Here is a 16,264-nt window from a genome sequence, read left to right as displayed (position 1 = left end):
AAGTGCTGTCTCATTTTACATATTCGATGCACACATAACATATCATTCATTATTGTCATTCATTCCTGTTTATACTGATATAGATGGCGTAGTTTTATTCTCCAGTTATTTGTTATTGCTTCTAGATGATTGCTAAGGATCTGAATTATTATTGCATGCCCTTTTATATTGTTCCTTTTACTCCGCTCGGTCTCTGGAGGACCCTGCTCTAATGTTGTTTCCTCCACCACAGGGGTTGAGGCGTTAGATGGCGGAGCGTTTGCAAACGAAGAAACCATGGGATAAGAGATCGTGTGATCGGAGAGTTCGCTTCATGAATTATTGCGCTATGACGTCTTGCGTCATTTTCTGTTTTTATTTTGTCGGGACTTTCTTTAGTTTGAACTTTAGTGATTAAAACTTTACTTTTCAGTTGGAGTATGAGTATTGAAAGGACCTCTTGTTATGGTAGACTTATTTTATTTTATTTAAAAAAAAAAATTCATGATTTTTGCGTTGTTCTTTTGCTCGTAGCGACTTGCGGAATCGGGTCGTTACAAGTTCTAGTTATTATATACTAAATGTATATTACATAGTTATGTAATTTAAACTCAAGAACTAGGGATACTCAATTTACTACACACTTAAACTCGTAAACTAGGGATATATTAGAAAATCGTGGTGTTGCGATTCTCAGACATGCAAAAATATTTGGAACGCTAAATTTATTGTTCCTATTCACAAATAACCCACGATCTGGATCGATCAACGTCTATGAAAAGGGGAGTGTTTTGGGGAACCCTCCTGAGTCGACCAACCCTATGATTGATCCGAGTTAGGATATATGATCCTTGAGAAAATTTGGAGGGAAAACATAGTATTTTATATTTACCAAAAAGTACTACTCAAGCTTTCTTCTAGTAGAAACCTATTACTACTCACATTGTCAGTGGGACCTTAATTAATCTTGACTAGTTCTCACTTCTCACTACAGGAACTTAAATTATCTCAAGAATAGTGCAATGCCATGAGCCAATATACACTATACCCTTAAAGCTTCTTCTTGCACAAGAATACTTCGATTTATTCCCTATTTGACGACCCCCTTGTTTTGTGGCTTCATGGTAATTACCGTAAGTATAAACCTTTGAGCCGTACTTTTTTCCTAAAAAGAACAAAAGCTGCAATAGTCTCTGAAGATATCAATTGAAAAGCCCCACAGATTCTACTTTTAGGCTTCTAGAAAGTAAGCATCTTAGTGTTACAGTTAAAAAATATAATCAATATTAAACAATAGATCACTTGACAAATAAAAAAATAACTTGATAAAAATTCAATTTTTTCCCATAACTATCGCTATTAAAATAGAATTGTGCACATATTGAGAAGATTAAAAGTCATTAATAAACAATAAAAATATGATACCTTGTATGAGACTAAGAACTGCAGAAGTTATGAAGATGCTCATAATATCCTCAAAGATGATTGGATCTGAATCAAATAATTGAAATGGTGATCCCAAGCCATGCCACGCCATTATTATCATCGCCTAAAGATTGATAAAATAAATCATTTACCTGAAAGGACAATCATGAAAAAAAAAAAAAAAAAAACAAGTAATAGCTTCACTTCATTTATGTTACTCCTAATTATACCTGAAGAGATAGTACAAAAAAAGACCACATCCTATCAAAACTTCGGAAAAGATGCAAAAATGAACGAGTCTCAACAAAATTTGTCTTCCCCAACCATTTTCTTTCATGGTCTTCACCTGTGGTGTCCTGGGAATCACACAGAGTGAATATGAAAATATAATACGAGAGAAAAAGATGCAATCCGGATATATGCAACAGTTATGCATATCTGTTACATACAGGACAGCGTTTTTGGCAACACCTGAGCATTGGTAAAATGGTGATCTTTGGATGACAGTATAGTGAAAAAAAAGCTTTGGAAAAGGTGCAAAAATGAACGAATCTGAACAAAATTTGTCTTCCCCAACCATTTTCTTTCATGGTCTTCACCTGTTGTTTCCTGGTAATCACACAGAGTGAATATGAAATTTCAATTATAATAGATAAGGAAAAGATGCAATGCAAATATGCGTAACAGTCATGCACAACTGTGTTGGCTTTTAGGGTGGCCCAATGCACGAGGCTCCCACCATTGCGGGGTCTGGGGAGGGCTAGATGTACACAGCCTTACCCCTGCTTTGCAGAGAGGCTGTTTCCGTGACTCCCCGTGACCACCAGGTCACAATGGAGCAACCTTACCGTTGCGCCAAGGCTCGCCCTCTGTGTTGGCCTTTTAACGAAAAAATAAAACCTCAACCGAGGTAAACATGCTCCATTTACAAATATATGATCAAAGAGAGTAAATCAAAGAACTAGCTGGTAGGATGCAGTTAAATAAAAATACACATACAAGACAAGATTTTTGGCAACACCTGAGCATTGGTAAAATGATGATCTTTGGATGACAGTACAGTGAAAAAATCATGGTCATGACGCATGGGCCAACCCAGCTGGAAACAATCAGGAGACCTGCCAAGTGGTAAACAGCATTCATTTTCTCCAATGAATTAGCATCACAACTTTGTGTTTGTACCAAAAACATATTGCAATCATACAAAGAAACAGGAGTAGAAAGATATTGCTGACCAGAAATATTCATTCAAATCATCATAATTTCTCCATTTAGAATGGTCAGCAGTCCCACTTTTGTTTTTCTGGGCTTCCTTCAGTGCGTGAAGAGAAACTTAGTCTCCCAATGAAAAGATTTAGAACAATCAAATACAACAGAAATTAAAAGAGTACCTCATATATGACCTTGTAAATTGGGGTAACTACATTGGTCAGAAAAGACTCAGATCCTCCTCCATATACTGGTGTGACTTTTTCCCCAGTGAGGCTTACAGAGCCAGACAACACTCCATATAATTCATATGCCATCTGAAACAAGTAACCACCTCGTTGAAAAGAAAAAATGCAATTTATTTTCAGAAATAAATAAAAAGTAGAATGTTTACTAATACAAACTACAAGGTTTAGAAATACATTAAAAAACCTTGAAGAGATAAACAGATTAATAGTCGACCAGGTTACTTATTCACGGATTTTTTTGAGTTTTAATATGTTGATACTAAAAACATCCATTTGTATCCCTAGAATTAAGAATACTTCCACTTTGGCTCATTGATCTCATTGATATGCAATATATATACATATAGGGACACGTGTGTATAATGATTCATTATGCTTGTTAAACATCCTATTAGATATTGTCAATCTACTGTGTATCGTCGGCCAGCACAGTCATATTATGTCTGTAGTCATTATTTTACACACATACACATACACATGTATACAAACACACACACATTGTTTCGAAAATCTAAGGTTTTTTTTTTAAATCTTACGATTTATGATACAAATCATACGAGTCAAATCAAATATTAAGGATTTCAATTTGAATCCCATGATTGAATCTTAATTTGTACGAATCTTGCAATCTTGTATTGAATCTTATGATTCGATCGTAAATTGTACGATTTATATGATTGTGATTTATCCCAATTAAGTTTGCATAAAAGAAAATAGGGATTTCTTTTGAAAGACCCTCTTTTCGTGAGGAGGAGGAATTTGAACGAATCGAATCAATTCAAATCAGTCAAGCTCACTGCATGTGCTTGAGGGCATTTAGTAACATCGAGGAGGGAGATGACAATAATGAGGACAACATCGACGACTTACCCGTTTTTTATAATTGATATTTGTCATTTGATGTTTGAGACTATGAGACTTTGAGAATTGATATGATCTTGCGTATTTTGTTATTTCTAAGATTATTATCTAAGTAAGCATAGGTCTGGATGAGAAATAGCTTATTAGTATGTAACAAGTTTGTTAGCAAACAATCCGTATTATGATATTCAATAACTAATCATAGTAGTTTCAATTTAAATTAATGAATTTGGATAAAAAATAAATAATTGACTATTTTATTATTTTCTGATTTATTTATAATATATATATATATATATATATATATATATATATATATAAATCTAAATGGATCTCATGATTTACGATTCGACTATGATTAGTTGATTACAATTACGATTACGATTCTAATTTTCAATACATTGTGTGTATGAGGTATGCTAAGCTCAAGGGCGCCCTTGCAAAAATCTGATGAAAGGGCGCCCCCATTGTCTGCACGTCACCAAAATGCATTTATAATGGCTGCAAGTCAAAGAGTTTTAAATGCACTTTGGTGACGTGCAGCCGATGGGGGCACCCTTTCAGCTGATTTTTGCAAGGGTGCCCTGAGTTTAGTATTCCTCTCTCTCTCTCTCTCTCTCTCTCTCTCTCTCTCTCTCTCTCTCTCTCTCTCGATATATATATATATATATATATATATATATATATATATTAAAATTTATTATACTGTACACATTCAAGACTGTCATACCACAAACACATGCACGTACAGCCACATGCTTGCGCTGCAAAAATTACAAAATTATACGATATAAATGCCTAGTAAAGGTCAGATTCGAGCACCAAATGAAAAATGATCTCCAGGAATATGCACCAAGATGTAAGACAAGCCTTATGAAATGGGATAGGAGCAATGATGTGAAAAGAAGATTTAATCTTCTGGGTTGCTACAAATCAAATGGTGATTAATAAGTATGTGATGCAGCTATCAATACAATCCATGAAATATCTCAACGGAGTCCACAATCCCAGGAAACTCCAGCCAAAATTCATCACAACAGGGACCAAAAACGATGAAGAAAAGAGGTGAAAATTATCCAGCTATAGTTATGTCCGCATGATGTCATCTTGACATTATGTTGACATCACCAAGTTGCCTCATACAGAAAAAAGTGAAGTTTTACCTTTATGGGTAATATTGGGGAATTTATGGGGCTACTAGGAGTCTCTTTTTTCTCCCATGTGTACTGTAGATGGCATGAAAGCTGGAGTTTGTTTCTTAGTTTCCAATTTGGAAACTTTCCAAGGTGAAAAATGGGATAAATGAAGTCTGATATGAATAAGAAGCATGAACAAAGAGAAAAGTTTAAGCTTGGGAAGGATGAAGGATATTTCAAGGACTTCTACTAGTTTCTAAACTAGTGAAGTTCCAGGATATGTGGACTGTGTGCATAGCAAACTAATAAATATAAGGATTAGGCGTACCTTGGTCATTTATATATAAATTAGAAATCAAAGCTTAGTATTCATTTAACAAACTAATAAATATAAGGATTAGGCAATTATAAGTCTCAAAGAAACATGAGATAATCAAATAGCAGTGCATTCATCAATCTAATCTAGTTGTCTTCAGTGTACAATATGTATCGAGAAAGATAGATGAATAGGATACCATGAATATAACATTGGAAGAGTGTTTGTTTAGTATTTTAGGATTAGGGGAGAGTGATAACAACAAATATTAGTTAAAGAAGAGTTAATAATAAAATATGAGTTAATGATAAAAAAATGTAAACACATATCAAGAAAGATAGAGGAATAGGATACAATGAATATGACATTGGAGGAGTGTTTGTTTAGTATTTTAGGTTTAGGGGAGAGGGACCACAACAATATTAGTTAAAGAAAAGTTAATAATAAAATACGAGTTTATGATAAAAAAAGGTAAACACAGTATTCGATAACAAATACGATTTCAGTTGACAAGAAAAATGTAAACACCTATCAAGAAAGATAGATGAATAGGATATAATGAATATAAAATTGGAGGAGTGTTTGTTTAGTATTTTAGGTTTAGGGTAGAGGGACCACAACAATATTAGTTAAAGAAAAGTTAATAATAAAATACGAGTTAATGATAAAAAAGGTAAACACAATATTTGATAACAAATACGATATCAGTTGACAAGGTACAATAACATCTCAACACGCACCCACATTAAGTCTGACAGTTCTAGTAGCACATTTACAAGTGTCGAAAGGAGTGCCGATACTTGTCACTCTGCTGGAAATTTGAAGTGTCATCTAAATCATAGTTTCTAATGGTATTATGTACACGGGAGTTACAACATTTGTGTTTGTTACTGTTTTCTAAAATTTACGAGTTCAATAAAAATCATGTAGTGCTCTACTTGGTATCAGAGCAAGTTTGTTGTGATACAAGACAAGACTCTGGCTTTGGCATGTTGAGGCACATTGGAAGGAAATTGAAAATATGGACATTCTTATTCTAAAGTCAATCATTTCCAATCAGTCAAAATAGAGAAATGGCTCATGGGAGGTAGAAGGTAGCACATGGTTTTTAGAAAAAAAATAATAATAACTAGACTTTAGGCACCTCTAAAAGCAGTTCTCTACCCTTGTTGACAGCTATTGAAGCCAAGAGTAGCTTCAAATACATCAACAATAGTCAGTTTCACACCCTTGAAATAAGATGGGAACCCATAACCAGCATATACAACTAACTGGAATTAGTAACTGTGAGGTTGGGTGGAGTTGATAGGTGGCTAGTGTAGCTTAGAATGCAGATGTAGATTAATCTTGGCTAGGGAAGATGGAATGGCAGTACATAGGACTTGAGTATTAATTTTGTAGTGCCAGTTGAAAACAAAGACCTCTTAAGACTAAGCAGAATAACTTTCCTAACTGGACATTTATATGACCAAAACTCAAAAGCATGAATGTATAATAACCTAGATAAAGAAAAAAATCATTATCGACATTACTAGGAGCAGTGATAACTAAAATAGGGATGACATGAGCACCACGTAATAAATTAAGAATGAAAAATATCTATCATGAATGAAGAGTGTCCAGGATTGTAGCTTACATGATGAAAAATATAACAGAGACACTCTGGCATAAACCGCAGGTTTGAAGCCTCCCCCCATATGAGAAGATAAAGGCATATATATAAAATTTTATGTTGTTGCACTTTTGTATTCACAGATGGTAACCTGCAGACACCAGTAACAACAAACTACAAAAGACTGAGAACTAAAAAGAAATTGACAAGAAGAAGCTCTTTAACAAAATCTGTAAAAAATGCAAAAACCCATTCAACATGTAAATGAATCCCATCAAAATCATGATCCCTGACTGAATAAAAAGAAACATAGTGACTCATCGAAAACTTACCAAATATTGCTTTTCCTCCCCAAAAATTTACACCAGTTCTTATAATTTTTAAACAACTTTTTCATCAGTCCATTCACAGCTCTTTCATCTAACTGATATGATAGAAAAAAGTATTTCAGATTCAAAGATCATTATCAAAGTAACCCTAAGAGATATACATTCAATAGTAATAATACCTCTGACATTGATGCTGGCTTTGGAATCTGCCTAATATGTATGTTAGCAAGCAGTAGAATTAGATGCTCCCTCTGGTTGGCTATGTTTCCTTTCTGTGAGGATGGATGGACACACATTTAAATATATTAGTTTGTTCTTTAAATTTACGAATAAGTCATGTGGCCATAAATACTACCACCGATTAAGTGAGAAAATGATCAACAGTACAAACATACAAATTATAATAGAAAATGTCAAAAGAAATACCTGAAACCCGAACAAGCCCTGCAACCAATCAAGTAAGTCCATAAAAGACCCTGATCTCTGATGATTTTCTGCTAATGGTAAACCACGAATATTGCGGACAGCTGCAACTGCGGCTTTAATCTGCACCGTATATTTAGTTTATTAACGACCAGATCAGACACTATCTTAGCTGGAAATACTGATGCTACACAGAAGAAAACCTTGGAGATAATCTTGCGGATGACAGTAAGCCAGTCTTACCACTATGGCAATGAGTGCCTTAGCTACTTAAATTGAATCATTATCCATTTTTTTTGTGCAGGCATTTGGGCGAATCAAATAGGAAGAATGACATACAAGCACAAATTATAGATAAAAAACATTCAATCATTCAAAAAAATTAGATAAAAAACATTCAAATTTGATGGACTAAAAGCTCATGTGGGTTATCAGTCATCTGACCTCCGGGAGTTGCATAATTGCTTGCTGCGCACCTCCAGGACCAAGTGGAAGGATGTTGTACACACATAACTCAGATTTCTCCTCAATAGTTTCACCAGAAGTAACAATCTATGCAAAATATAAGAGGAACAAACAGGTTACCATTAAAAAAAAAACAACAGGAATAATAACTTACTGCGCATTTCCTAGAATATGTCTACAAGTTTCAACAAGGTTTACTGTACTAAACTCAACTCAACTCAACTTATCCTTTGTCCTAAACTCAACTCAACTCAACAAGGTTTACTGTAATTAAAAAAAAAAAAACTAGAGCAACCTCAAGACTGTAATTAACAAAAGAAAAATAAAACTAGAGCAACCTCAAGACTGGCGTCAGATGTAACTGTCTTCAATACTTCAACCAGAACAAAAACAATTCCATGTGCTTTCATCAACAGCTCACTGTGAAAAATTCAACAAATCCATCAGGCATAGTGCAAAATCAAATACGGTGCTTAGGACCCCCAATATAGGCCACCCTCAAGAAAGCATTGGATTGGAATATAGGCCACCCTCAAGAAAGCATTGGATTGCAACACATAAGCCAGGGGATGAATAATACCTACTTGCTGTTTCATAAACTCCGCCATGTTTGAGAATGTAATCTGCATACTTGTGATAAAAGCATTTCAATTCCCGCACATCGCTCTTTTCCTTCCGGTTCAAAACGGTGGCTTCAGCATCCTGTATTTCATATAAGGCATAGAAAACATGATGCAGAAAGAGAAAACAGATCAGACTACTTTCATACTGGCAACACAAAACACTAAATATTAAACAGCTGACCCTCATGATCACTAATTTAAAACATACAAAATAGTAAACACAGGAAATAAGTGGCAGAGCAAGAAAAGGTCGACTAATGCATCGGATCACAGACAAATGATGTTTGGAGAAGTTCTAGTTCCTTAAAACAATGAAGTTCCAACTATTGAACAACAAAAGATGCTGAGTAGCCATTTACAACATCATGTGCGGAACAGAAGTCACTTATGTCCATCTCCCCCAAGCTTGTATAAGTTTGTTTTCCATATGGATCTGACCGCTGAGTACATGAAGGGTGCTGCAACATATATTGTGAATATTTTCTTCATGGAAGTGGTGCATCCACATGGTGTTCAGAATATGATCACATCCAATTGAGATATCTTGTTTATGAATCAGTTTTGGCATATATTATGGAAGCAGGTTGATAGAAAGTTAAAATTTTCAAGCACTTACAACCTGCAGTTGGACAATCAAACCGAGGTAACCAATCATAGACTTGGCATTTGCATTATTGGAGAACATCCTTCTGAATGGCATCTTGCTTTACGCCAAACTGATTTTTTTCCTTTTAACCATTACGCTAGTCGAATTGGCCTACAACAAGTTGGTAAGTTGAACTATGAGAAGTCCCTATTCGAGATTATTTGGGGAAAGCTCCTAAAAGTTTTAGATTTGGTGCCATCGTTGAAGCATAAGAAGTTATGCCTTCATAGACCATTTCAAGGAGACGATGGAGTATAAAGGAGAATAATGCAAAAAACCACGACGCAGGAAATTTATATCATAGATAAAAGATTTTGAAACGAGAGTGGGTTAGAGTGAACTTACAAAAAGAAAATTTTCAGGTTACTACTTAACAAGTAGAAGCACGAGATTGGATTATGAAGAGGACCAATGGAATGCATATGAAGTCGATCATTTCTCTTACCTTCAATGTTTCGACCTCCTTGAATACCATGCTGAGTGACGGTCCAAGAATAATCGTCAAGAATAATCTAACCATTAAATTTCAAGAAGTATAAAGATACAATTGTGGATGCATTATGGATGTCAAACTGACAGTGATTAATGGCAACACCTATCATTGTCAGTTCATTCTCAGGGAGACGATCGGCTTTGGATAGTACTCAGGTTAAGGAAGAGAAATTCAATCAATTCGTCATCAATAATATGAGGGTGAGTTCTGGGGAAAATGTCCATGATTGGTTGCATCAACCACTCAAAAGAATCCTTTGATGAGGTATTCAACTCCAGGGATGAATCGAAAAGGAAATCCTTATTATCCATTCCAATTTTTTTGTGATTTTAATTCATTTTAAGGGATATTTAGATGAGTTCTAGGAACCCTTTATGCTTCCAAAACCACAAAAAAAGTTGATCTGCAATCCAGTAATTGTTATTGGAAAAGCAAAACAAGAAAAGTCTTGTTCCAGTGACCCACAAAATCCCTAAGATCGTGTGAAACAAATATAGCAAAGAAAAAGGATTAAAATGCATCATCACGGTGGTGTGATTATGTCCACAGCCAAACCAGCAATAAAATATAACCACCATCCAGAAAGAAATTATATGAAGTTACCTCCCTTTCATTAATTTTATTCTCTCACTTTCACATAGAGGAGAAACAGAGACCCCCTACTTACACTAACTACAACCATCATTGATACAAAAAGCCCGAAATTCCTTCAATGACTGTATTCCTTTTTGGAGTTCCCTTGATACAATCGTGTCCACCGATCCAAAACACCTCTAGTTCACACCTTCCCAAAATTGTTCTCTACTAAGTTATGAATTCCATTCCATTCGCTATTTTGTTTTGGTCACTGGAATGGGACGCTTCGGTATTTCGTCTATTTCGTTCGGCGTTCCGTCCATTTGTTTTCATATAAAAAAACAAATACATTTCGACAAAATAACCCCAATCACAGAAAAGAGAACTAAAGATAATTCCAAAAGAGGACCAAAAAAAAAAATCCAGTGGTGAAGAATCTTGCTTGGACCATTCAAAAAAAAAGAATCTAGCTTGGATTTCGGCAGTGATTTCGTACCGAAATGTTTCCGTGAGATTTTGGCCGAAATTTTGTACCGAAATTAAAACCAAAATTTAAAACGTTGCCTTTATTTATAGGTGAAAGATTGACATGGCATCACACATCATTCAACCTGTGTCTCTAGGTGTTATCTCGAAGGATAAAAGTGGTTTTAGTTTGATGTGGCCTGTTGGACCATGTTTCCTACAACCGCTGTGGCTTATCATAACAATATTCCCCTCAGATCCCAAACTGTAGATGGAGTGCCTCCACAACTTAGAACACAAAGGGAGAATTTGAATAGAGAGATTTTATTTTTTTCTTTTGAATGATATGAATAGAGAGATTATGAGGGAGACCGAATATCAGATTCAAGGATTAAAGTATCAACCGAAATGCATTGGTGAGGGTTTTTTTTTCCTTTTGAATGATATGAATAGAGAGATTATTAGGGAGACTGAATATCAGATCCAAGGATTGAAGTATCACACGATATGTATTGGTTTTCCACCACAAGGACACAGAATCACCATCCATATCAGTGCTTTTGCATGTTATGCAAGTGACCTAATCTTGCTTCAATTTGGTCTCAATTTAGTTTCAGTGTCTGCTTTGCATATCTAGGTAGGCAAATAAGAAAATTTTGCATAAGCATGTTTTTGGTACATAAAACAGACTTCAATTAAATAAAGAATTTCACTACCTGTTCCAGTCGTAGAAGAAGATTGGTTTTGAATTGTCGAACGCCGCGGTATTTACAACTGGGGTCTATTTGATGTGCTCTTTCAAAAGCATGGACGCGGCCTGTCCATGAAACCAGCATATATATAAAGCTATAGGAGAGGCGAAGAGAAGCACATCAATGCCCTTTCAAATGAAGCTGTTTTCCTTATTAATTACAAGAAACAAAAATATAGCAAATAAATCAGCTACAGACAAAAGAACAAAACCTAAAACTTTAAAATCTCAACAATACCACATAAATCGCCTAGAGAAATAAAATTTTCATCATCTAATATCAACTACTTCAGATGAATGAAAGTTTATTAAAAGGAAAATTATGAATTGTTGCATATTCCTCTAATAACCAATGGAATATAATACAACAAATCATCCCAATGTCCCTAAAAAAAAGAACGGGTTTTGCTAACAAGTGCCTTCGTTAAAGAGCATTGGAAACGTAATTTTACACACGTTTTGAGATTTTTACAAATGTTCTAAGACTTTTTCATTGGAAACATGTGTAAATTATGTTTCCAATGCACCCTAACGAGTGCCCTAAGGGCACTCTTAGCAAAACCCTAAAAAAAGAAGAAGAAAACACAATTCCTAGAGACAGGACAAGAATCCAAAGTATATAGGATCTAAATTGGTAAGGATACTCAAATTAAATATCCATAACATCTAAACTACTATGAAAACAATCAATAATAAATAATACCGAACTTAAAATAGATCCAGACGAATATAAAGTTATCAGTCTACTAAAACCCTAAATTTCTTACAGAGATAGGCAACACGAGGAGACTCGCTCTCGATCTGATTCGCAACACGAAGGAAGTGACGAATGTTTGAAGCCAATGCCAATGGCAATTTCTCACTGTCAAAGGGCTCTGCAACATATCCAACTGTTCTTGACCTTGTTAGAGGTCTCAAAGAGCTTATTCTCTTTCCAGGGATGGAATCTGAGACTGAGATTTCTGCCATTGCGCGAAAGATATGAATCCAATGAGGGGAATTTGGAGGTATTTCTACTTCGCATTTCCATCTTCTTTCTTTCTTTTTGCTTTTGGTTGATGGATGAAAAGCCGAAACGATCTTCTGCTTTCGCTTTTTCTTTTGGTAGATGGAACGTGAGGTTTTTAGGGTTTGTGTGATGAAATACAGAGGCGGAAAAAAAAAACCGTTTTTTAAAAACGCAATAGGCCGTTTTGTAACATGTAATATCGATAGCCCTTTGTTTTGATAAAGAAACTCTTTTCTTTATATTTCACCAAAAAGCTTAGCTACCTGCCTACCTGGAGCCACTCAAAAAAGACAAAAAAGTGTTCCCTATAGTAAGAAGTGCCATTATCAAAACATGGAAGTGTGGAATCATTTCTGTCATTATTGCCGGAAAGCTACTAGAGCCACTCAAAAAAGACAAAAAGTGATTACCATGTGAGAAGTGCCATTATCAAAACGAGGAAGTGTAGATATCATTTCAGATATTGATATCCACACGGCCTTTGTTTTAAAAAGTGCAGTCTTCACATTATTAAGCATTTTTTATAGGGCAGTGATAAATCGACTCCCATGCGTCTATCTCTCTCCTCTTTCTCTCTCTAACCAAGAGGAGAGAGAAAGACAAATGGGGAGTCGATTTATCAATTTGAGGAGTCGATTTATCACTCCCCTTTTTATATGGTCATGATATATCCGCCCCTTTTGATTACTTGGGACACCCTGCAGGAGTGTACATAGCAATCAGACCAATTGAATCTCAAGGGTGTCCCAAGTAATCAAAAGGGGCGGATACATCACTTCCCTTTTTAATTGGGGATGATAATTACTGGGAGTTGTAACTTGTAAGAGTCATTCATTAGGAGCTATTAGAGGAGTATAAAATAAACAGTGCACTATTTAGCAACTGAAGTGCCAATGGGCCATCGTGCAAAATCAATCTAGGACAATCCTAGCCATACGATCAATGGCATGAAAATTTGTACCGAGTCAAATAAACTATGACTCGTCTATTCTCTAGTGTCCAAAAAGGAGTTGGGTACAATCTATTCCGATTAGTTGGGTTAAGTTTCTGAGTCAAAAGCAACCGAGTTACAAAACTTTTAACAACGTTGAAAGCCCAAAGTTGAGGAAGAAATTGAAAAGGAAAAGAAAGCAAGTAAAAGCTGTAAAAGACGTGTTCCAAACTTCCAACCTTTAGAGTCCTTAAAGAAATTGCAGAGCTAAGTTTGAAACTTTTTGGCTGTGTTGATCTACATGGCTTTGGTGTACTTGTAAGTGCGCATGTTGAGGCTACTTTCTTAAAAGCTAAGAAAAAAAATACACTTCTTCTCTAATAATTGAAACATGATGGGGAAACACAAAAGTTAATAACGACAATCTCTACAGCACATGAAAAATAAGAAGCACATAGTTTGGGACTCCTTAGGCTATTTCGCGGAAAGCCATTTTGCGGATGAATTTTGCATGAGAGAACAGCCACATAGGCTCACTTTTCAAGAGATTTTGTCTTATTCATTTAATTCATCTTATGCGGCTGTTCTCTCCTGCAAAAGTCGGCCGAGAAATTGTTCTTCCGCAAAATTTCGTAGGAAAATTCCATAGTAAAATTATCCACATCTTGAAAATTTTCTCAAGAGAGCTATTATGGATCGCGGAAGCAAAAAATGTACCATGCTTAGCCGTCCATCTAGAGGAAAATGATCTTTGATTGGTCATTCCATTTTTATGCCAGTGATCGGACGGCTTTGAGTGGCGGATTTTCATGTGGTGGCCCACTAGATATGAGAACATGAGTAGGAGATGATGGGGGCGTGGGCAAAATGGTAAATTTTGGAGACAACGTGATACTGAGAAATTGTAAATGGAATTTGTGTGTTAAAGTGCTTTCTTCCTTTGCTTCGAAGGGAGGTTGTGTGCAATCTTTTGAATTATAAATCAAAAGGGAGAGCCTTTTTGCTTTAAGACAGTCTTTGGCTCTTTGCATGGAAGCTGAAAAGGGAAACCGTAGGTTTTTTATAAGAAGAATGCATTTTAGTTTTTTATACAAACTGACGTTCATACCCTTGGTTTTGATATTTACACCTCTTTCTTTAAACTTTTCCATTAAGGCGTTAACAGAGAAATTACATGGTGCCCGCCCGTGAAGTCCTGTGTAGGGGGTTATGACAAAAGTACCACCTTTGATATTTGATCCAACAGCGACCTCTTAAAAAGTGGGCTGCCGTTGGATCAAATATCAAGGGTGGTACCGCCTGCACACATGCGACTTCACGCTCGGCCACCATATAAAAATTCATTTTAACAAGTTTTCTCCAAAGAAGTTAAATTAAGAGAGGGGTCTCTTGTTACATGGTAAGTGACATTTCAGGCAGCGGTACAAGTGGGCCCACCTATTCAATAGCACAAAGGCCAAAGGGAAGTGATATATCTGCCCCCTTTTCTTTTCTTGGTAAAGCCTCCTCTTAGTGTATTTATGACTATTTTACACTAGAGCCAAGTAAAAAAAAATGGATGAATATTTCATTTCCTCAAACAGAGCTGTTCTTCTTTGAGCACTATCACACATTGTCCATTCCAAACAATCCAACTATAATTTTATTCCATGGAATTTTAGCTTACACAATGGTGAAAGAGTGCGGTAGAGGGAGATACCTGAGAGGGACTGAGGCAAGGAAAAAAAAACACCACTCTTTATGTTTTCCCTGTGTTTTAAGCATTCCTCACCCTCTCTTCACTCATGCCCTCTCAAGCCTCCTCTAACCATCCCTACCTCTCTCTTGCCCCTTGATTGAACTACTATCCCATGAAAAAAAATCCATGGTTGCATAAACTTCTGATTTTTAGAGACTTACGTTGCAAGCACTACTCACTATCATCATGCAAAAGTTCAATCTCACACCATATTTCATTTGTCAAGTCTCAATTTTATGTTCTCCTAAGACTGGACAAAAGCTTAAGAGGGAGACCACTACATTTGATGTCCTTGTATACTACCTACATTTAAGCCCTGTTTGTTTTGGATTTGAAGAACCGATTGTAAGTCCAAAACTGATTATTGGACTCAAAATTAAACGTAAATTTATGTCCAATAATCAGTTTTGGACATGCAATCAGTTAGCAAGTGTATTAATTCCTGAATGAACCGAACAAGCAACAGATACAATCTACAAAAGGGATTACAAAATACATTATAGGCACTCTTGATTATAGATTGTTTTGTGGGAGTAGTAAGGATAAAAAGGTAAAAGGTAAAAGTATATTATGATGCCAATTGTGTTGGTGACCCATATACTATAAGATCAGAAATGGGATTTGTATCAAGTGTGAATAGATGCAAAATTTCATGAAGCAACAAGAAAGTAATGAACAATCGCAAGACCAGATGCCAAAGCAGAGTTGCCCAATATGCTTTAGATTTTTTACTTTTCTCAGTTCTGTTCTTTGGTCGTTTCATTATGCCAGCTAATCCAGTACTCGACGGGAAAGCATGTATGCGAAAGTGGGCGAGGATCAGGCTTATCAGGTAACGAGACTGGGTTTGGAGCGAGCCAGCAAGTGAGCAAGTTGTACACTCACTTGCACCACCTTTGTCTGCTTAGCAGGTGACACTATCTCATGTGTCATTTCTATAAAAATAAAAAATAGCATATATATTCTCCCAATACTCCCAATTGCCCAATGGCCTGACTAGACGTCTGAGACACTAAACGTGGGGGTAGG

The 16,264-nt window shown here is 35.8% G+C and overlaps 1 protein-coding gene across 1 annotated transcript in view; it reads right to left on the bottom strand.

Annotated features, from left to right (window-relative positions):
• GSL04 (glucan synthase-like 4) overlaps positions 1-12,687 on the bottom strand; it is a 39,466-nt gene extending 26,779 nt beyond the window's left edge. Inside the window, exons 1-15 of the mRNA XM_077370420.1 lie at positions 12,325-12,687; positions 11,523-11,623; positions 8,584-8,705; positions 8,342-8,423; positions 7,983-8,090; positions 7,542-7,661; positions 7,295-7,387; positions 7,119-7,210; positions 6,811-6,937; positions 2,796-2,930; positions 2,640-2,716; positions 2,426-2,522; positions 1,876-2,013; positions 1,635-1,760; positions 1,405-1,528 (exon numbers count right to left, since the gene is read on the bottom strand). Coding sequence (XP_077226535.1) covers positions 1,405-1,528; positions 1,635-1,760; positions 1,876-2,013; positions 2,426-2,522; positions 2,640-2,716; positions 2,796-2,930; positions 6,811-6,937; positions 7,119-7,210; positions 7,295-7,387; positions 7,542-7,661; positions 7,983-8,090; positions 8,342-8,423; positions 8,584-8,705; positions 11,523-11,623; positions 12,325-12,526 — 1,744 coding nt within the window. The 5' untranslated portion in view covers positions 12,527-12,687. The remainder of the gene's footprint in view (positions 1-1,404; positions 1,529-1,634; positions 1,761-1,875; positions 2,014-2,425; positions 2,523-2,639; positions 2,717-2,795; positions 2,931-6,810; positions 6,938-7,118; positions 7,211-7,294; positions 7,388-7,541; positions 7,662-7,982; positions 8,091-8,341; positions 8,424-8,583; positions 8,706-11,522; positions 11,624-12,324) is intronic.
• Positions 12,688-16,264: the final 3,577 nt, after the last annotated feature.

Source organism: Tasmannia lanceolata, unplaced genomic scaffold (genome assembly GCF_043159265.1).
Source record: "Tasmannia lanceolata isolate RefF3 unplaced genomic scaffold, GAP_Taslan_0.1 ptg000037l, whole genome shotgun sequence".
In the NCBI taxonomy this organism is placed as follows: domain Eukaryota; kingdom Viridiplantae; phylum Streptophyta; class Magnoliopsida; order Canellales; family Winteraceae; genus Tasmannia; species Tasmannia lanceolata.
Note: the sequence above shows the minus strand (reverse complement) of the source record. Positions and strands in the feature narration are given on the sequence as shown.